At 51.1% G+C, this 21283-nt stretch overlaps 1 protein-coding gene across 1 annotated transcript in view; it reads left to right on the top strand.

The window, feature by feature from the left end:
- Positions 1-21229, top strand: part of SULT2B1 (sulfotransferase family 2B member 1) — a 34777-nt gene extending 13548 nt beyond the window's left edge. The window contains exons 2-7 of the mRNA XM_066271639.1: positions 9332-9471; positions 13451-13659; positions 15952-16078; positions 16532-16626; positions 19388-19568; positions 21010-21229. Coding sequence (XP_066127736.1) covers positions 9332-9471; positions 13451-13659; positions 15952-16078; positions 16532-16626; positions 19388-19568; positions 21010-21203 — 946 coding nt within the window. The 3' untranslated portion in view covers positions 21204-21229. The remainder of the gene's footprint in view (positions 1-9331; positions 9472-13450; positions 13660-15951; positions 16079-16531; positions 16627-19387; positions 19569-21009) is intronic.
- The last annotated feature ends 54 nt before the right edge of the window (positions 21230-21283 follow it).

The raw sequence follows: 21283 nt of genomic DNA, 5'->3' as shown, positions 1-21283 counted from the left end.
GATGAAGTTGTTTCCCTGCACTCTGGCCAAGGCCTGAGTCATTGTGCCAGGGCGGCGGGGCCCAGAGCAGCCGGGACGCTTGCCCAGGCGGGATTCAGGAGGTGAGAAAGGGCACTGCTGTCAGCACAGCCCAGGGAAGGCAAGCTGCTGGCCGCTGACTGCACAGGGTGTTCTGGAAGTGAGGCGAGTTGAGAGTTGAACCCGGCTCAGGCGCAGAGCCTTGGCAATGCGCAAACACCCCCCCCCCACACACACACACACACACACTCCCCTTGCTGGAGACTGGCAGGCTGACCGTAGGCGCCCTCTGTGACTCAGCAAGACTTGGGGCTTTACTCTGTGCTGTAATCTAGTCCCAGTTTCCGGGATTGGGACATGGACATCTTCAGGGCCATTACTCAGCTCACCACAGCCATATAAATGGGATTATAAATCGTCTGGCTTCATTCACCTAGTCATAGTGCAACACCTTTGAGATTCATCCATGTGGCTCTAGGTTTCCACGTGGTTGATTTCTTGTTGTTGCCAAGTGGGATCACATGTGTGCATGTACTGCCATTGATCCACTCACTGTGGAAAGATACTTGACAGTTCTAAATAGTGTGGCTGCAAACAGGCAAGTAGTTGTCTGAGGTCAAACCCATGTTTTCCTGGCCCTGACCCCCAGCCCCACACAGTCCCTGCCCAGGTGAGCACACCTGGGAAGAATCTGTGAAGGAACCACTACTTCATGGACCGGTGCGCATAGGAACCACATGCCTGGGTTCAAATCCCAGCTCTGTCCTCTTCAGCTGTGTGACATCAGCCAAGTGACTTTGCTTCTCTGTGCTTTGATTTGCTCAATGGTAACAAAGAATAGCCATACCACCCGCCTCCTAGGGCTGTTGAGGAAATAAATGAGTCAAAGCACATAACATAGTGGCGGCCCTGTGCCAGGGAGCGCTCTTAGTGTTTTTATTTTTTCAATAAATATTGACACACTCTCTGTGTATGCCAGTGTTGTGGGCACACTGGCAAACAAGACAGATGGAAAGAAATCTCTGGCTTCATGGATATACAAGGAGAAGAAATGGAAACAATCAACGTAATGTGGAAACCATAGAGCTTCTCAGAGGTGACAAATGCCATGGGAAACCAAGCAGGGCAGGGGAGTAGGGTGGCTTTAATTGTAAACAGGGCGTCAGTGACAAGCAGTGATGTAGGAACAAAAACCTGAAAGAGGTGAGAATGCCGGTCACAGAGAGAGCAGATAGTGTAAAGGACCTGCGGCAAGAATCAGCCTGAAGTATAGCAGCAAGGAGATCACTGTGGCTTGAGCCGAGGAAGCAAGGGGGTGGGGGGACATAAAGGCAGAGAGGGATCAGGGAAGATGGTGCTGGGCTTTGCAGTCAGCACGAGGACTCTGCTTTTACTCTGAGTGAGAGAGGATGGTTTTGAGGGGAGGGACAGAAGCCGGCTCAGGTTCTGTCAGCCCTCTGGTGGCAGCGTGGGGAGAACTGACTATCGGGCAGGCGTAGAAGCAGGGAGATCAATGAGGATATGACAGCAATAGTCTAGGTAAGAGGCAGCTTTAATCTTTACCAAATTCTCTCAAGAGAGACCTTCTTTTCCTCCTTCTCCAGATGAGGAAATTGAGGCTCAGAGAGGTTAAGCTATGTATTCAAGGTCACACAGCTAGTTGGTAGCAGATCCTGGGTTCAAATCCAAATCTCTCCCACTTCAGCCCATCTTCCTTCACCACTGGGTGGACTGGGCCTGCCTTTGGAGTGGTTGACCGAGCCCCCACAATCAGGGGGTTCAAATTGGGGACCGGCTTATTGATTGCACACCTGTTATGTACCAGATTCTGGGGATAAAACACTGAATGAAACAGACACTGTGTCTTAGAGGCAGAGGGAGGCGTGGAGGTTCAATGACAGGTATCTACTGAGGTCTCCTTTGAAGACTGCTGTGTGACCTTGGGGAAATATATTAAACTCTCTGGTCCTACGTTTTTGCTGGAACAAAGTGATGCTACCAATACCCCCTGCTTGGGATTCTGGGAGAAGTCTGTGATAACGCATGTCCTTGGCATAGAATTTCCATAACAGTGGTTCCCCTACTCCCACCCCCTCGCTGGGGCAAAAGGGAAGCCAGACAGGGTCCTGAAGGTCGGAGGAGGCCAGAGGAATGTGCAAGCCCAAGCTCCGCAGGGCCTGAGTTCCAGGCTGAGGAGCTGTGGCCAGGCAGAGGGTGAACAGGAGGGAGAGAATGGAGACCCAAAGACTTGGGAGGAGGCTGGTTCAAGGGCCCAGGGGACAAGGAGGAGACCTGAACTGGACTGGGGCGGTGGGGACAGAGAGGGAGGGCCAGGACCTGGCAGATGCTGGGAGTGGGAGGCAGGATGTATTGGGCCATTCTCAGAGTCTCATGTCCTGGAGTCCCCTGAGAAGGGGAGGCTAGGTGCCTTCCAGGAGGCCATGCAGGTGCTTCGACAATTGCTGGTCCCATGGGCTGGTTCCTCCTGCTGCAATACTGCAATCCTCTAACTCAGCTCAACTGTCATCCTCATTCCTCTGCCCTAATCGAGCAACAGTTACATGCCAGGCCCTGGACGTAGTGTGGGAACACAACAAGATTGTGGCCCAGGGAGAGGAACGGTCAGCCTGGGCCAGATTTGATTTACGAGGTAGGGAGAGAAGGTGCACAGCACCCGTTCTTAGGACATACCGTGTGATTCAACGAAGCAGGAATCCTGGCAGGGGCCTCCCTGCCTCCGCGTGCAGGCACAGAGACAGGCTGGGACGACATTCCCGGCAGCGGGAATAGCAGATGCAAAGGCCTGGAGGTGGGACTAGTGCTCAGCACACTGGAGAGCTTTAGCTAGTATAGGGTCCATGGGGAAGGAGGGACTGGGACGGAAACTGTCTGTAGGCCTGAGGTTCAAATCCCATCTCGGTTTGGTATTTGCCACGTGGCCTTGGCCACATTGCTCCGCCTCCCTGAACTGCCATTTTCTCACCTGCAGAATCATCACATACAGGGAGGCGTAGGCTCTCCCCCATTCATGCCTCATATTTAGTGAATATATTTTTTGTGTGACAGTAATAGAGACAGAGAGAGAGACAGAGAGGAACAGACAGACAGGAAAGGAGAGATGAGAAGCATCATCTTTGTTGCAGCTCCTTAGTTGTTCATTGATTGCTTTCTTATGTGTGCCTTGACCGGGGTCTACAGCAGACCAAGTGACCCCTTGCTCAAGCCAGCGACCTTGGGCCCACGCTGATGAGCCTTGCTCAAACCAGATGAGCCCGCGCTCAAGCTGGTGAGCTTGGGGTTTTGAACCTGGGTCCTATGCATCCCAGTCTGATGCTCTATCCACTGTGTCACTGCCTAGTCAGGCTATTTAGTGAATATTGAGTCAGTTTCTATTGAGCAGCTGGCTGGCCTACGCTCCGAGGGCGCAGTGGTTTGGACAGTGTGAGCCTGGAGTGAAGCCAGGCTTTGAGAGTCTCTAGAGGCCCCACAGGGGATTCTAAAGCGTCCATGGCTGAAAACCATGGGGGCAGGTAGAGGACATAGCCATGGTTCACACATTCATCTATCACACATTCATTGACTATTCATGAATTCATTCATTCCCACATTCACTCATTCAGTCAAACACTAACTGAGCACAGGCAATATCCTGTGGGTCCCACCCTGGCCTCCTGGAGTGTGGCTGGGGCCCGATTTGGAGGTGGTAGCTGCTCATCTAAGCACTTGGTGGGTACCCAGGAACTCCTGAAGGGCCCAGGATCTTTTCTTCATTGGCGTCTCCATTTTCCTCTCCTATAAATTGTGAAGAACATTCTTCCCCGAGGAGCCGTCCCAAGATCAACGACTAAAATAATGCTGATGGTTAATGGAAGGATCCAATTTCTCAGCATTTATGAGGAGCCAGGTGCTTCATATTTTTATCCTTTCTAATCTTCAGTAGGATTAAAGCCCTGAGGTAGAGATTACCGTGCCTCTCATGTGAATGATCAGGAAACTGAGGCTCAGAGAAATACGATCTGTTGCCTAAGGTACAAGGTCTAGGCGATTAGCTGCTATTCTGCCCGGTATCTGATGACCTCACAGTTTTGGTCCTCTGGGCTAAATCTGCCTGGCAACTTGTTAAATCACTAAGACCGTTGCTCACGCTCAACCTACAGAGTATCTGATAACATCACTGAACAATAAAGTAATTACCATGCGGAGAAGGTCTACTGAGTGCCAAACGCTGTTCTAAGCAGCTCCTCCTCTGGATTAATACAGTGTCCAGTGTTGCCTCTATTACTTTGCATAATAATAATTTTAACTCAGATTTTTTTTTCTAGAGAGAAAGAAAGCGACAGATGAGAAGCATCAACTTGTATTTGCGTCACTTTAGTTGTTCATTGATTGCTTCTGATACATACCTGGACTGGGACGGTGAAGGGCGGGGGCTCCAGCTGAGCCAGTGACCTCTTTTTTTTTTTTTCTGAAGCTGGAAATGGGGAGAGACAGTCAGACAGACTCCCGCATGCGCCCGACCGGGATCCACCTGGCACGCCCACCAGGGGCCACGCTCTACCCACCAGGGGGCGATGCTCTGCCCCTCCGGGGCGTCGCTCTGCCGTGACCAGAGCCACTCTAGCACTTGGGGCAGAGGCCAAGGAGCCATCCCCAGCACCCGGGCCATCTTTGCTCCAATGGAGCCTAGGCTGCGGGAGGGGAAGAGAAAGAGAGGAAGGAGGTGGGGGGTGGAGAAGCAAATGGGCGCTTCTCCTGTGTACCCTGGCCGGGAATCAAACCCGGGTCCCCCGCACACCAGGCCGACGCTCTACCGCTGAGCCAACCGGCCAGGGCCTGAGCCAGTGACCTCTTGCTCAAGCCAGCGACCTTAAGCTCAAACCAGTGACCTTGGGCTTCAGGCCAGTGATCCTGGGATCATGTTTATGATCTTGCACTCAAGCCAATGAGTCGAGTCCACACTCTAACTGGTGACCTCGGGATTTTCAACGGGGCCCTCAGTGTTCCCAGCTGATGTTCAATCCACTGCGCCACTGCCAGTCAGGCATTAGCTCAGATTTACTGACTGTAGACCATGAGCCAATCATTTTTATGGCTATCAACACATTAAACCCTCCCACTACTCCTATTGTTAAAAATTAACAAACTTTTATATAGTGTTTACTCTGTGCCATGCCCAGTTCTAAACACTTTTTTCATGCTCACAAGCCTGCGAGATAATGATTATTATCCCATTTTATGGATGAAGAAACTGAGGCACAGAGAGGTCGAGTGACTTGCCCACAGCCACATAGCTGATGGGACATAGAATTCAATCCCATGTATTCTGGCTCTAAGGTTTCTGCCATTAATGAAGACACTGTGCTGCTTCTTTTATCCCCATGTTACCACTGAGGAAACTGAAGTACAGAGAGATTTCAGCATGTGGCCTAAGCTCGGCTACATAGTGCCAAAGTCACATGATACACTCTTGTTCATGCCTGTACTGCTTTGCTTACTCAGAAGCAGGGCCTACAGCCCTGGCCAGGTAGCTCAGTTGGTTAGAGCAGTGGTCCCCAACCTTTTTTGGGCCATGGACGGGTTTAATGTCAGAAAATATTTTCACAGACCAGCCTTTAGGGTGGAACGGATAAATGTATCACGTGACCGAGACAAGCGTCAAGAGTGAGTCTTAGACGGATGTAACAGAGGGACTCTTGTCATTTTTTTTTTTTTCAGAGACAGAGAGAGGGACAGATAGGGACAGACAGACGGGAACGGAGAGAGATGAGAAGCATCACTCATCAGTTTTTCGTTGTGACACCTTAGTTGTTCATTGATTGCTTTCTCATATGTGCCTTGACTACAGGCCTTCAGCAGACCGAGTGACCCCTTGCTCGAGCCAGTGACCTTGGGCTCAAGCTGGTGAGCTTTTTGCTCAAGCCAGAGGAGCCTGCACTCAAGCTGGCGACCTCGGGGTCTCGAACCTGGGTCTTCCGCATCCCAGTCCAACACTCTAGCCACTGCACCACCACCTGGTCAGGCGGAATCTGGTCATTTTTAAAAAATAAAACATTGTTCAGACTTAAATATAAATAAAACAGAAATAATGTAAGTTATTTATTCTTTCCCGCGGCCTGGGGGTTGGGGACCACTGGGTTAGAGCACTGTCCCAATACACCAAGCTTGTGAGTTCAATCCCCCATCAGGGCACATACTAACTAATGAATACATAAAAAAGTGGAACAACAAATCCATGTTCTCTCTCTCTCCCTCTCTTTTGTTCTCAAATCAAGTTTTTAGAAAATCAGGGCCTGCAAAGTCCCCACCCCCACACCCCTCTGAGGTGGTCAGCCTTCCCTCCCTGTCTCCTGGGAAACAGCCCCAAGCCAGGAACAAAGGGGCCTCCACCAGAAGACCATAGACCTCAAGCCAACATCCCGAATAGTTCCCTTCCAATTCCCCTCAGGACACTGCCCTTTGGGTACCCTGGCTGGCTGGGCTGATCCTCACCGGGGCTTCCCAGGACCCTGGCAGAGGATGTAGTTCTCTATCTAGCCTTGGTCCCTCTACTCCAAGCCTGATTCTGCTGCCAGGCCTTGGAGAAACTCCCCATCCCACAAATCTCCAAAGCTGGTGGAGGCCTTCAGAAAGACACCAGGAGCTTGCTGGGCATGTCACAGTGGGCCCCAGTTTCCTCATCTGTCAACTGGGCACACAAGGAGGAGCTAACAAAAAAGGCTCTGCAGGCCAGCTGGTTTTCAACCTCCTTGGGCCCACCTCAACTCCTTTTTATTTTTATTTTTTTTATTAAATAAAGGGGTTTTTAAAAATTTATTTTAGAGAGAGTGAGAGAGAAATATCGATTTGTTGTTTCACATATTTATGCATTTATTGGTTGATTGTGTGTGTGTGTGTGTGTGGTTGCGTGTGTGTGTGACAGAGACAGAGACAGAGAGAGAAACAGACAGGGACAGACAGACTGAAGGGAGAGAGATGAGAAGCACCAATTCTTCATTGCAGCACCTTAGTTTCTCATTAATTGCTTTCTCATACATGCCTTGACTAAGGTGGGGGGTTAGAAGGCTACAGCCAAGCCAGTGACCTCTTTCTCAAGCCAGTGACCTTGGGCTCAAGCTGGTGAGCTCGGGGTCTCGAATCTGGGTCCTTTGCATCCCAGTCCCACGCTCCATCCACTGCGCCCCCTCCTGGTAAGGCTACTGGTTGATTCTTATATGTGCCCTGATCAGGGACCAAACCCACAATCTTGGCAAATTGGGACTACACTCTAACCAACTTAGTTACCTGGCCAGGGACTCACTTCCTTTTTATTAAAAACAGTTGTTTTTATGGAGAGAGTATTTTTTTTCTTTTGATGTTTTATTCATTCATTCAGTTAATGTTTTATTAAGTAAAATACACACAAGCTCCGTGCAATGGCTCAACAAAGTTTGCAAAGTGAGTACACCTACCCACAAGTGGGGGCTTCTTTCCCCAAGGATGACCACCATCCGCCTTCTAACACCATAGGTCACTTTCTCCTGTATTTGAACTTCCCATAATCGGACATGGATGATCTGGACACTCTTGTGATCCTCCCATCCTTCATTCAACATTATGCTTCTGAGTTTGTATATATGTGTGTGGTCAGACCCCAACCCTTCTTATATAACAGAATATTTGAAACACCCTCTTAGCTATCTTGAAATAAAATCCACAGACTATATAACCTACTTACAAATGTTTTCCCCAGTGCAATGTATTGTCCTAAGTGTACTATAAAGACACAAATGGATGGTTGTGCAGTGTGGTGGCTATGACTGGGCAATCTGGGTTTTGTGGGGCTTGAACCTTATGTTGTTTTGAGGGGGTTCTCTTAAGAAAAATACTTGCCAGTGGTGACGCAGTGGATAAAGCATCGACCTGTAATGCTGAGATCAATGGGTCAAAAACAAAAAACAAACAAATCCTGGGCTTGCCTGGTCAAGGCACATAGGGGAGTTGATGCTTCCCACTCCTCCCCCACTTCTCTCTCTCGCTCCGTCTTTCTCTCTCTCCCCTCTCTAAAATGAATAAAAATAAAATCTTTAAATGTCTATATTAAAAAAAGAAAAGAAAAAATTAATATAGGTGATGACAGCCTTAAGAAGAGAGAATGAGAAAAGACATTAGAGCAACTTGCTTCATTTTGAAAGCTCACAGACAGTCTAAACATTGCAGTAAAATAACACACTAGATGCACGAGCGGGAGAAAAAATAATAATAACACACTAGGTTCTGGGTTTGCAGGCTTCAATCCTGAGTCTGTTCCTCCACCATGTATTTCCAGTGCCCAGTGCCCTGGAATGCGTGACATCGTAGTCTCCAGGCCTTTGTATCATTACACGCAATTCCTGCACTCAGCAGACTTGCTGTAACATGCACAGATGTGACTGTGAATTTCATCAATATTCCACAAACGCCCAGTGAAGTGTGTCCCCAACTCAATTTCACCTTAGGTCCCTGGGATTCTCACCTCTCCCCCACACCATAAACAGGAGACTCTGGGGTGGGAGGTGGAGGTTGTGACATAAAGAGACATTAATGTATAGCTCTTAAAACATCTCATTTTGGACTCTTATTTCCATGTAGGCTACGTGTACGCACTGCAGGGCATTTGGAAAAACAGCTCGACTGAGGGGCTTGGAGCTTAAGACTGTTTTAGCTTCTTGGTGACTCCACATCTGGGTTAGCAGGTGGGCACAGCCGCTTTGTGGCTGGGCCGGGGTGGGCAGTGCACCTGACTTTTTTGGCTTCGGTTTCCTCACTGGTAAAATGGAGTGGTGACGTAGTTTCTTCCTCAAGAGTTGGGGTGAAGAGGAAATGCATGGGAAGCATTTAGCTCAACTTTGCAGATATGAAGTGTGCCCCGTCCCACCAGCTGTGTGGCTTTGGGCAAATCACTCAACCTCTCTGTGCCTCACTTTCTTCATCCTTAAAATGGGGATGGATAATAGTCACTGTCACCCCATAAGATTGTTGTGGAGTTTCGGTAAACCTCCTCATTGTGCAGATAACAAAAATGAGGCACAGAGAAAGCCCCTTGCCAAGGTTCCACTAGCCAGCGAGTGGGGTGCCCTTTGCCTGTCTCCCTGCTCACACTTCTTCCTCCCCTGAGATTTCTCTGCTGCGTTCTGCCCCGTGGGACCTGGTGACCTCAGCTGTAAAGCTGGACACTGTGCAGGGTCCTGGGACCTCAGAGAATGCTCAAATGCAAGCCTCTGCCCTGCACCCGCCCAGGTGACCTCTGTCCTCACCTCCTCCCGGTTCTCACGGTTTCTCCCCCACCCTCCTACAGCCAGAAGTTGTCAGGCGAATACTTCCGGTACAAAGGTATCCCCTTCCCCGTGGGCATCTACTCACCCGAGAGCATCAGCATCGCGGAAAACGCGGAGGTGCGGGACGATGACGTCTTCATCATCACCTACCCCAAGTCAGGTACCTGCTGGGGCGGCCAGGGGTGTGGTGGGGACAGAGGATGAGGAAAACGCGGAGGTGCGGGACGGTGACATCTTCATCATCACCTACCCCAAGTCAGGTACCTGCTGGGGCGGCCAGGGGTGTGCTGGGGACAGAGGATGAGAAGATCACACTAAGGACCAACAGGAAGAGGAAAGGAGGACTGGATCTGTTCAGAATGGAGTGACCGTGGCCTTTGCACTGGGGGCCCCACTCTCCTGGGAGAACTTTTCTCCCAGATCCTTCTCCTGGCCCAGGTCAGCTCTCCTGTCTTCTGGGTGGCCTTCCCTGACCTCCAGTACTGTCCCTATCCTGTCCCTCTCCATCCCCTTAACTAACCCCACCCTTTACTCCATGTAATACTATCAACCACTCTATTTTATAAATATATATATATATATATATATAAATAAAATTTTTTTTTTTATTTCTTTTTTTTTCTGAAGTTGGAAACGAGGAGGCAGTCAGACAGACTCCCGCATGCGCCTGACCGGGATCCACTCGGCATGCCCACCAGGGGACGATGCTCTGCCCATCTGGAGCGTTGCTCTGTTGCAACTAGGGCCATTCTAGCGCCTGAGGCAGAGGCCATGGAGCCATCCTCAGCGCCCGGGCCAACTTTGCTCCAATGGAGCCTTGGCTGCTGGAGGGGAAGAGAGAGGCAGAGAGGAAGGAGAGGGGGGAGGGGTAGAGAAGCAGATGGGTGCTTTCCCTGTATGCCCTGGCCAGGAATCGAACCTTGGACTCCTGCATGCCAGGCCGACGCTCTACCACTGAGCCACTGGCCAGGGCCACTCTATTATATTTCATCTGTTGATTTATTCTCTGATTTCCCCACTAGCATGTAAGATCCATGCGGGCAAATATTTTAATTTTTCCATTGATTTACGACAAAGAGAAGAAGGGAGTGGGGTGGGGGAGAAAGAGAAACATCACCTCCTTGTTTCATTTTAGTTGTCCAATTTAGCTGTGCGCTCATTGGCTGCTTCTCATCTATGCCCTCAGCCGGGGTCACACCCGTGACCTCTGGCGCAAGGGGTGGATGCTTTACCCACTGAGCCACATAGCCAGGGCCATGAGGGCAAATGTTTTAATTTGTCTTGTTCACTGCTGTGTTCTCTGAGCCTGAAGCATTGCCAGGCATATCATAAGTAGTCAATAAATATTTGTCAAAGGGAGGGAGCAGGGAGGAAGGGAGGCTCTGCAGTGACGTCACTCAGTCCTTCGGAGAGGTTTTAGTGAAAGAGGGGATGAACTTCCGCTTTTCTTCTCTAAAATGATGGCATTGACTTTTTTTTTTCCAAAATATTTTTGAAAAATTTCAAAATATGACATTCACACTTTGAGCATGGAGTTCTGTAAGGGTTTTGTTTTGTTTTTTTTTGGTAACAGCTTTGAGATACAATTCACCCATTTAAAGTATGCAGTTCTATGTCTATAGTGTATTCACAGTTGTGCAGCCATCACTACAAATCAATTTTAGAACAGTTTTATTGCCCCAATAGGAAACCCCAATATCATTAACCATCACCTCCCAGTCCCCATATTTCTGTCTCTAAGCCACTAGTAACCATTAATCTACTTTTTGTCTCTGTGGATTTGCCTATTCTGAACATTTATTTTTAGCAAGAGACAGACAGACAGGGACAGACAGACAGGAAGGGAGAGAGATAAGCATCAACTCATAGTTGCAGCACCTTAGTTGTTCATTGATTACTTTCTCGTATGTGCCGTGACCGGGAGTTGGAGGCTCCAGCCAGCCAGTAACCCCTTGCTCAAGCCAGTGACCTTGGGCTCAAGCTAGCGACCTTGGGCTTCAGGCCAGTGACCTTTGGGCTCAATCCAGAGACCATGGGTCATGTCTATGATCCCATGCTCAAGCCAGCAACCCCGTGCATTCAAGCTGGTATCTCGCGTTCAAACCGGATGGACCCACACTCAAGCTGAACACCTCGGGGTTTTGAACCTGGGTCCTCAGCATCCCAGGGCAATGCTCTATCCACTATGCCACCTCATCAGGCTGAACATTTCATATAAAGGAATCACATAATACCTGTCCTTTTGTGACTCGATTCTTTCACTGATTATAATGTTTGCAAGGTGCATCTTAACCAGTTCCTCACTGATTGGTATTTCCTAGATAGCAAACCTTTGGCTTTATACACAATGAGAACTTTATACGCAATTCATATACCATGTGGACACGTATGCATCTGCACAAGGATTTTTAAATTTTTGTTATTTATTGACTTTAAAGAGAGAGGAAGGGGTGGGGTCAGAGAGAGATAGAAAAATCTATCTGCTCCTATATGTGACCTGACCTGGGATTGAACCCACAACCTCTGCATTATCAGGACGATGCTCTAACTAACTGAGCTATCTGGCCAGGGCATACAAGTATTTTTTTTATTATGTAGAATAAATTCCTAGATATGAAATTGCTTGGCCAAAGGGCCATGCATTTGCAATTTTGATGGATATAACCACATTTCCCTCCATCCAAGTTGTAGAAATCTGTTCCCCAGACAGCAGGCTGTGTTTAAAACAGCTTTGGAGATGGGTGGTGGTGTTGTTTGCACAACGTGCAATGTACTTAGTGCTACTGAACTATACATTTAAAGTGGGTAAGTTGGCAAATTTTGTGTTCTGTATATTTTACCACATACCACACACAAAAAAAGAATTATTAACTAGTAACAGGGGATTAAACTACCAAGGGGTAAAGAGAACCCCAACGGGTACAGGAAGAGCCAACACAGTGAGCACTAGTCCCTCCACAGCTGAAGCAGAACACCCAAAGAAATTTGCTGGGGGATAGAGGGGGTAGTAAGTGTCACTGGGTCCACTGCACAGCTGGCCACTGTCCATTACAAGAGCCGGTTGAGAAGAGCCTATAAAAACCGGGAATAGAAGCCCTATCCTCCTGCAGGGTTCCTCCAGCGCCCTCTGCTGACACAGTTTGACATTGCGCTGGCTGGCAAAGGAAAAGGTTTTCAGGGTCCAGCCCCAGAGTCACCACACTGGGCACTGAAGCGTGCTTCTGGAGCCCAGAGGCAATGCACTGAGAACTGGCACGGGGGGCAGGGTATTAGATTCCAAGGCAATAAATTGTAATACTACTAATAATTTATTGTTAATATTTATTATTATTATTATTTCTGGCCTGACTTGCCTGTAGTCTCCTGGAATCCACACCTGTGAACTGGGTCACTGATGAGGTCTCTTCCCTCTACATATCATTTGTGCCTCCTCACAAAATCATGAGGTCCTTTCCAAAATGGGAAGTGAAAAAAGAACTGAGATTTTTAAGTCCAGACGCCTGGATTCAATGCCAGCTTCCCCTATGTATTAGCCAATCCTGCCCGGGTACATGAACCTCAGAATCTAAGAAGCTGGACCCGAGAGAAGTTTATTTCTCATCCTGTAAACTCCCACCAGTGCAGGATGGGTGGAGGGAAGTGTGGGGGAGACCCAGCAGCCTCTGGGAGCCCCAGTTTCCACCTGCATCTGGGCATCAGGCCAGCAGACAGGGGAGCGGGAGTGCGGGGGTCACGTGGGAGATGTTTATGGGCCAGCCTTGGAAATGGCTGCACACTGCTGCCACCTGCTCGTCCTTGGCCAGAACTCAGTCACATGTCCCCATGCAGCTGCAGGGGAGGCTGTGTAGTCCCATCATATTCCCCGTGGGAAAATGAAATGGGGTTGGGTGGATGGCTAGCCATGCGCCACCATGCGCCACTTCCTAGCTTTGCCACCTGGGCCAGCGACCTTCTTTGAGCTTCAGTCTCCTCCTCTGAAAATAAAGACAACCAGCCCCACCTTTTCCATCAGTGGTGAGCAATCCATGCAATAAAATATGTAGTCATTTGCACAACAAACGCTGCCATGATACATTTCATCATGTCCTCCTCTACAGTCCTCCCCACCTCTGATTAATATGTCCAATTTCTCCTGCCAGGCACCAACTGGATGATCGAGATCCTCAGCTTAATTCTAAAGGACGGGGACCCCTCCTGGATCCGCTCGGTGCCCATCTGGAAGCGGGCGCCCTGGTGTGAGACCATCATGGGTGCCTTCAGCCTCTCGGACCAGTCCAGTCCCCGCCTCATGAGCTCACACCTCCCCATCCAGCTCTTCACGAAGGCCTTCTTCAGCTCCAAGGCCAAGGTGCAGGGGGAGGGGGTGTGGGTGGGGGGAGAGAGGGCATAACTATCTGATGAATTCAGAACAGATTTATTGAGCACCTACTATGTCTGGCCCTGAGCTAGAACAGTAGTAAAACACATACATACATACACACACACACACACACACACACACACGCAACAATGTGAGTCCACACTTTAAAGGGGGGAGGGGCAGAAAATAGATGGAATAAATAAGGAAAATACTGAATATGTTCAAAATAAGAATTTCACATCATGAAGGAGGAGAGGGTGAGGGTGAGGGGTGGGGTTGCAATTATATGCAAGGTGGTCAAGGGAGGCCCCAGTGAGAACGTCCTATTTGCGTAAAGACCTGGAAGGTGAAGGAAGAAGCCCGGGGGGGGGGGGGTGGCTGGGGGAAGAAAATTCTAGGCAGAGGGAAGAGCAGGTGCAAAGGCCCTGAGGTGAGTGTGATGAGCCAGAAGACCAGCAAGAAGGCATATGTGGCCGAAGCCAAGAGAGCGAGGGAGAGGGGAATGGAAATGAGGTCGGGGAAGTAACAGGGCCAAAATGTGCAAAGTGGTGTTGGTCGTGGCAGGGACTTGCTTTACTGTGAGGGTGACAGGAGCTGTGGGAGGGCTCTGAGCAGACAGACTGGAGCAGACTTAGGTTTCCACTGCTGCCCTCTGGTGGCAAGATGGGGAACAGCCCATCCAGACGGAGGCAGAAGCAGAGAGGAGGCCACTGTGAAAGTCCAGGTAGAAGGTGCCCAAGGATGTGATCAGGGTGGTGGCCGTGGAGGTGAAGAAAAATGGCTGTATTTTGAAGGTGGAACCAGGAAGATTTGCTGACAGATTGGATGTGGGTGTGAGAGAAACAGATGAGTCAAGAGTGTCTCCAGGGCGTTTGGATTCAGGAAGTGGGAGGATGGGATGGAGAGGATGGGGAGGAGAGGTCTGGAGGGAAGACGAAGAGCTCTGCTGTGGCCCATTGACGTCCAGGGGGACGTTGCCGGTGGGAAGTAAGATAGATGAATCTGAGTTTGACAGGAAAGATCAGGCTGGACACATAGATTTGCAATTTATAGATAGAAAGCTAGAGCTAGATAGCAAGATAGATAGATAGATGATACATGATAGAAAGATAGATAAACAGATGATTAGATAGATAGATAGATAGATAGATAGATATAGAGATAGATAGATAGCCAGATAGATAGATAGATAGATAGATAGATAGATAGATAGATAGATAGATGGTAGATGAGTAATTAAAGCCAGGAGACTGGTGGGATCGCCAAGGAGGTGATGTAGACAAAGACAAGATGGGGACTGCAGTCCAGGAGTCCCCAAGACCATCCTCAGCCTCCATGATTCACTAGAAGAACTCAGAACTCAGCACATCAGATAGACTCATAGTTGCCATTGTTAGAGTGAAGAGACAGAGATTAAAATCAGCAAAGGGAAGTGGCATGTGGGCAAGCGGAGACCTGGTGTGAGCCGCCATCGTCTCTCCCGGGGGCCTTGCGTGGACAGCAGTTAATCCTCCCAGCAGTGACGTGTGACAACAAGCACAGCGTATTGCCCACTGGGGATGCTCACCCGAGACTTGGTGTCCAGGGTTTTTGTTAGAGGTTGGTCACATATACATCACTGAGCACCATGGGGCTGACCTTGGCCTTGGAGGAGGAGCCAGTTGACAGGGAAGGACATATCTGATGGGACAGGAGGGGGGTTAGTTATAGAATATAAACCTGGTAAACAGATTGGAGTCAGGTAATCGGGGCTTCTAATGCCAGGGCCAGGCGCTGGGACTCTATCCAGGGGCACTGGAGGAGCCGGTCAGCTCTGAGTGAAGAAAGACCCTTTGGGGTTATGTGGAGGCTGGGAGGCCGGGGAGGCGACTGGGGCAAAGGTCCAGGCAGAAAAGGATAAGGCTGGGCCTTGGCTCTGAAATGGTAGGAGGGGCAGCTTCTCTTCTATTTTGCTCAACACCTCTCACCCTGATCTCCCCCATTCCGAACCCCATGCCTTTCTCCTCCCCTCTTTATTCCCTGAAGCCAAATTGTCCTTCCATCTGATCCAGAAACAGTCCCTCTCTCCTCCGAGAATATGGTTGAAAGGAGCTCTCCCCATTCTCTGGGATGAGATGAAATGAGATGAGCTCCCCATGAGCTGGAAAGTCCCCTGAGAAGTCTATCCTGAGTCTTTCCTGCTACAGGGTCAGAAGAGGGGGTACTCAAGGCACACAGCCTCAGGGGCTGGGGGCTGGGCCACGCCTGACACCTTCTCCCCTCCCCCACACCCACATGCAGGTGATCTACATGGGCCGGAACCCCCGGGATGTGGCCGTGTCGCTCTACCATTACTCCAAGATTGCCGGGCAGTTGAAGGATCCGGGCACACCTGACCAGTTCCTGCAGAACTTCCTCAAAGGCGAAGGTGAGGACGGGAAGGGAGGGTGTAGGGGGAGCCCCTAGTGGCCCAGACGGGAAGAGGGACAGAGGAGGGATGAGAAGGACAGAGGCAGAGATACAGGCTGTTATAAAGGAGCGATAGAGGCACAGGGGATACCAGGAGAAACAGAGGGAGAGAGGGAGCCCAGGAGGCTGAGAGAGAAACCAAAAACAATGAGAGAAATAGAAGCGGGAGGAAAGAAGCACCAAGAGACTGAGACACCCAGAGTCAGCCAGAGATAGAGAGATAAACACAGAAAGAGATGAGACCGAGAGACAGGGAGAGAGAGGGACATGCGGCACCAGATGTGAGGGCTGGGGGAGGCATCCAGCTTCGAGGGGCCAGGCTTGTGGTCACGTGGGGCTAGTTAGGTCCCTTTGAGTCCCAGCGGGGGGGCCCTGTTGCCTGGCCCTCACCCCTCCGCCCCTCTGCCCGCAGTGCAGTTTGGCTCCTGGTTCGACCACATTAAAGGCTGGATTCGGATGCAGGGCAAGGAGAACTTCATGTTTATCACCTACGAGGAGCTGCAGGAGGTGATTCCCCCCACCCCGCCGTCTCCCTCAGCACCCCCCACTCCTCCTCTCCCTAAGGCCTGCTCTGCTGTGGATGCACCAGGTACTGGGGTGACAGCGGTGAACAGGACAGGGTCCCTGAGCCCAGGGGCATGCGAGGGACCATGGACAAATGAATAAATAAATAAATGGCACGTGAGGAGAAGAGCTGCGGAGAAAAGGCAAGCAGGAAAGGAGGGCAAGGAGTGTGGTAGGAGAGGTGTCCAGGAGAAGACAACACGTAAGGGAGGACCTGAACGAAGAGAGGGAGCCAGCAGGATGAGCCAGTGCAAAGCTCTGGGGTGAGAGTGTGCTCAGTGTATTCCTAGGATTGTAACAAGGTCTCTGGCCAGAGCCCATTCAGTGAGGGTGGGGTGAAAAATGAAGACACGGTAAGGACTGTAGCTTTTCTCTGAGTAGGTGGGAGCCATAGGCGGGTTCTGAGCAGGGGAATGTTAGGATCATCAACATGTGAAACTGCCACATGGCAAGTGACCTTCATTGGTGGTTGTGACCTGAAAGGTAGAGGCAAGCAGTGGAAAAAGAAAACAACCTTTTGGGGTTCCACTGGGATCCTGTCTGGACCCCATCAGACATAACCTGGGACAGGCACCCGGGAGAGAGATGCTTTTGGTTGGAACAATCAAGGAGGGCTTCCTAGAAGAAGGAACCATGCAGAATGCCTACAGCTTTGCCCAGCTGCAAGGAGGATGCAGGGCTTCTACTGAGAACAATCCACACTGAACATGCCCTAGTTGTTCTAGGTTTAGCAAAGATCTGTCCCGAGAGCCCCAGAGCTTGGGCGGCTCCCAATGTGTGTCCTTTCACTGATGGTCCAGACATGTCCCTTTTTGTGTGTACACTTCATATATTTTTGTATTCTCCTTTCTGTCGGTACTTTTTGTAGTGGCAACAGCCTGGATTTTGGTGTCCAGTGAAGCAGTTAAAATCTCTCAGAGCCTCAGAGGTCTCATCCTTAAAATGACAGTTTTGGGGGCTGTTGTGAGAGCCACGATACCTGGCACTGGCACATGGTAACCACCTGACCAGGTTAGACACCAAATCATTAGTAGTATAGTGTGAAAAGTAAGAGTGATTGGGTTCTGAGTGGGGTCTAGCTGATCATTACGGTAAGGGCAGATGCTACACACATACAAGCTCATTCAGTCCTCACAAAGGACAGACGGGAGCCACAATGTCAGCAGCTACAAGGGGACACTGCTGACATTCGGTAATTTTATATGATTCACCCCAATATTGTTATTACCCCCGTTTTAAAAGGAGGAAACTGGGGGGTTTATAACCTAGAGAGAGTTGGTAACTTGTCTGAAGCACACAGCTCTCTTACCTGTGGAGCCCATGAGGTTTGTTTTTTTTTATCCTTTTGATGGAAAGATCCAGAAAAGATTTCAGCATTTTCCCTCCCCTCTCTTTTCCATCCAGTTTTATTCTCCAAACTCAGATCTGGGCCAAGCAGCCTGACAGAGCTTCTGGGCTGCCCCTGGGTGTGGGGAACGGCCAACATGTTAGAATTTCTGGGACACATCAGTGGTTCAAGAGGATAAAGGGGTGGATGGTTATGAAACCAGGAATGACCTGGAAAATGGGGCTGTGGGGTTGGTGGAGCTGACTTGGAAGGCTGACTGTCCCCATTGTAGATCAGAGAAGGCAGTGAGGCAGAGGGGAGTACCCTGGGCTTTAGGACCCAAATCTCAGCTCCCCCCTGACTGTGTGACCCTGGAAAAGTGTCTTTCCCTCTCTGGGCCCCCATTTACCGATTGGAGATACTGACACCTTTCTGCAAGGCTATTGAAGGGTCAGCACAGATATACCAGAGGGGCTCAGACCAGAGCTTGGCGCACAGTAGGCACTCACTCTACAGTGACTTGAACCATCATTGTCACAGGGAGGTGACACTTGAAATGCATCTAGATGGGGAGGTTTTCCAGGTGGGGGAGGCTGGCACAAGGTTTTCCTGGCAGCCCTGTGTCACGGGCTACAGGGAGGAAAGTGCAAAGGATGGTGAGGAGGGGGTGGGGAGCACTTGGGAGGGGCCACCACACCTGTCCCTGAAAGCCAGGCCTTGGGATTGGAACTCTTGTCCCAGGACACTAGGGAGCCATAGGCAGGCTGGGAGCAAGCGCAGGTCTGGGTGTGAGGGCCTGGAGGCAGGGAGGCCAGGGTGGAGGCCAGGGAGGAGGCTGGGGAAAGGGTCTTTAGGGAGAGAATTTGGCCTGGCCATTGCCAAGGCTATAGGGACACAGAGGGGACATGGCAGAGTCTAGGGCAGAGGAAAGGGGCTGATGACTAACAGGGTTGGGGGGAGGCTGGAGTCTAGCCCTGTGGCTGGGTGAATGATGGGGCTGTTCTGGAATGGGGACCTGGGGAAGGAGCAGGTTTGGGGCACAGACTGGCTGAGCTTCTAAACTGAAGGAGGGTGATTCTACATACGGTGCTGGACTGACCTCTGCCCCCTGCTGTGACCTCTGACCCAGCCTCACGCCTCCCCTCCCACCCACAAAACCTTCCAAAAATCCAAAACTGCAAAAACCCTCAGAGGCCATAGCCCAACCCCTTGGCTTGGAGGTGGGGAAACTGAGGCAGAGAGATAAGAGTTACCCAGACAAGTGTGGGTTCGGACTGACATCCAAACTCTAGGTCTGGTGTTCCTTTCTGGCCTGGGCCCCCTCCCTCTGCTGCCCCTCCCTCCCCTGGCCCCTCTGACCCCTCTTCCTGCTCCCAGGACCTCCCCGGCTCCGTGCAGCGTGTCTGCCAGTTCCTGGGCCGGCAGCTGGACGAGGAGGCGCTGGGCTCCGTCGTGGCGCACTCGGCCTTCAATGCCATGAAGGCCAACGCCATGTCTAACTTCACGTTGCTGCCCCCCAGCCTGCTGGACCAGCGCCATGGTGCCTTCCTCCGGAAAGGTACGGCACCTCTGGGGTCCCACGCCTACTAGGCCACTGCCTAGCTGTGTGGCTTGGGCATTACTTACCCTCTCTGGGCCTTGGTTTCCCCAGCTGTCATCTGGGGATGTTCTGAAGAGAACGGCCTTCACAGTGTCCGTGTAGACCCAGGATTGACTCCACACAGTGCTTAGCACTGGCCTGGACACAGCAGGTGCTGCAGATGTGCCTGTCACCCCAGCCCCCCACCCCACCCCAGAGCTGCAAAAGGGAACAAAAGGCCACCAGCAGCTCTGAACCATAGGAGGCTTTTTAAACATTCAAGTGTCGCATTACAGGGTGAGGGCGGAAGTGTATTAGTGTCCTGAGCCCACTGTAACTACATACAGCAAACTTAGTGGCTCAAACAAGACATATTTCCTTCCGGTAGTTCCCGGGGTCAGACATCCAAAATCAGTCTCGCTGGGCAAAAATCAAAACATCAGAAGGCCGTGCTCCCCCGAGGCACCAGGGCCGAATCGTGCTCGGCCTTTTTATTCCCAGTCCTGCCCATGCTCCTGGGCTTCCGCCCCCTTCCCTCTATCTCCAAAGCCACAGTGTGGCATCTTCCCTGACTCTGACCCTCCCACCTCCTCTTATGAGGGCCCTTATGATTTAATGGGGTCCACTTGGTACTACAGGATCATCTCGCAGTCTCAAGATCTTTAACTTAATCACATTTGCAAAGTCCCTTTTGCCACAAAAGGCCACCCATTCATAGGTTCCAAGGATTAGGACATGGACATTGTGGTAAGGGGGGGCCATTATTCAGCCTACCACAGGGAGCCCCCCAGACCTCACTAGAGGTGTCATGTATTATGTGGCATGAACACCTGCTAAAATTCAAAGTACTCTGATCCTGGTGATACTGGGTCCCAGTGTTCAGGTAAGGGGTGGATCCCCAAGATAAGAAACCTGAGGCTACGGGGAGCCCGTGCTGGGGGCACAGGGGACTAGCAGGGTTCCCACGGTTGCTGTGACTGAGCAATCCTGTCGCAGACCTTTAGTATACAATGCTTGGCGCGGTGCGCACAGGGGAAACGCCCGTTCCCAGCGTCAGAGCAGTCAGGGTAGCAGGGCAGGCGTTGCAGACGCCATGGGGCAAGGAGGCCCTGTGTCAGGCCTCGAGGTTAGCAACAGGTCTCGGAGGAGGTGACCCCAGGCTGTGTGAGGTGTGCAGGAATGCTAGACAGGGGAGGTGGATGTCGGGGCAGAGATCTAATGTGTCAGGGGGTCAACTGGAGAAGGAAAGAGGTCTGCTGGTAGGATGGGGATGGGGGTGGGGGTGGGCAAAATGGAGATGGGGCCTCTGGCATAGGGAACAGCCTGAGCAAAGGCCCAGAGGTGGGAACGAACGAGGGTGCTGGGATGTTGGGGCGACGCTCTGAGTGTTCCTCACCTCGCATAACCTCCCTCCTGCCAGGGGTCTGCGGAGACTGGAAGAACCACTTCACGGTGGCGCAGAGCGAAGCCTTCGACCGCGTCTACTGCGAGCAGATGCGGGGGCTGCCGACCTTCCCCTGGGACGAGGACCCCGAGGAAACCAGTCCGGACCCCGACCCTAGCCCCGACCCCAGCCCCAGCCCAGACCAGGCCTCCGAGCAACTGCATCCGTGACCCTGAGAATAAACATTATCAGTCCTGCCCTGGCTCCTCGGTGCAGCAGGCGGGCGGCAGGGGGCGCGCACGAGGGTGGG

Source organism: Saccopteryx bilineata, chromosome 3 (assembly GCF_036850765.1).
Source record: "Saccopteryx bilineata isolate mSacBil1 chromosome 3, mSacBil1_pri_phased_curated, whole genome shotgun sequence".
In the NCBI taxonomy this organism is placed as follows: Eukaryota; Metazoa; Chordata; class Mammalia; order Chiroptera; family Emballonuridae; genus Saccopteryx; species Saccopteryx bilineata.
This window is presented reverse-complemented; position numbering and strand designations above follow the sequence as displayed.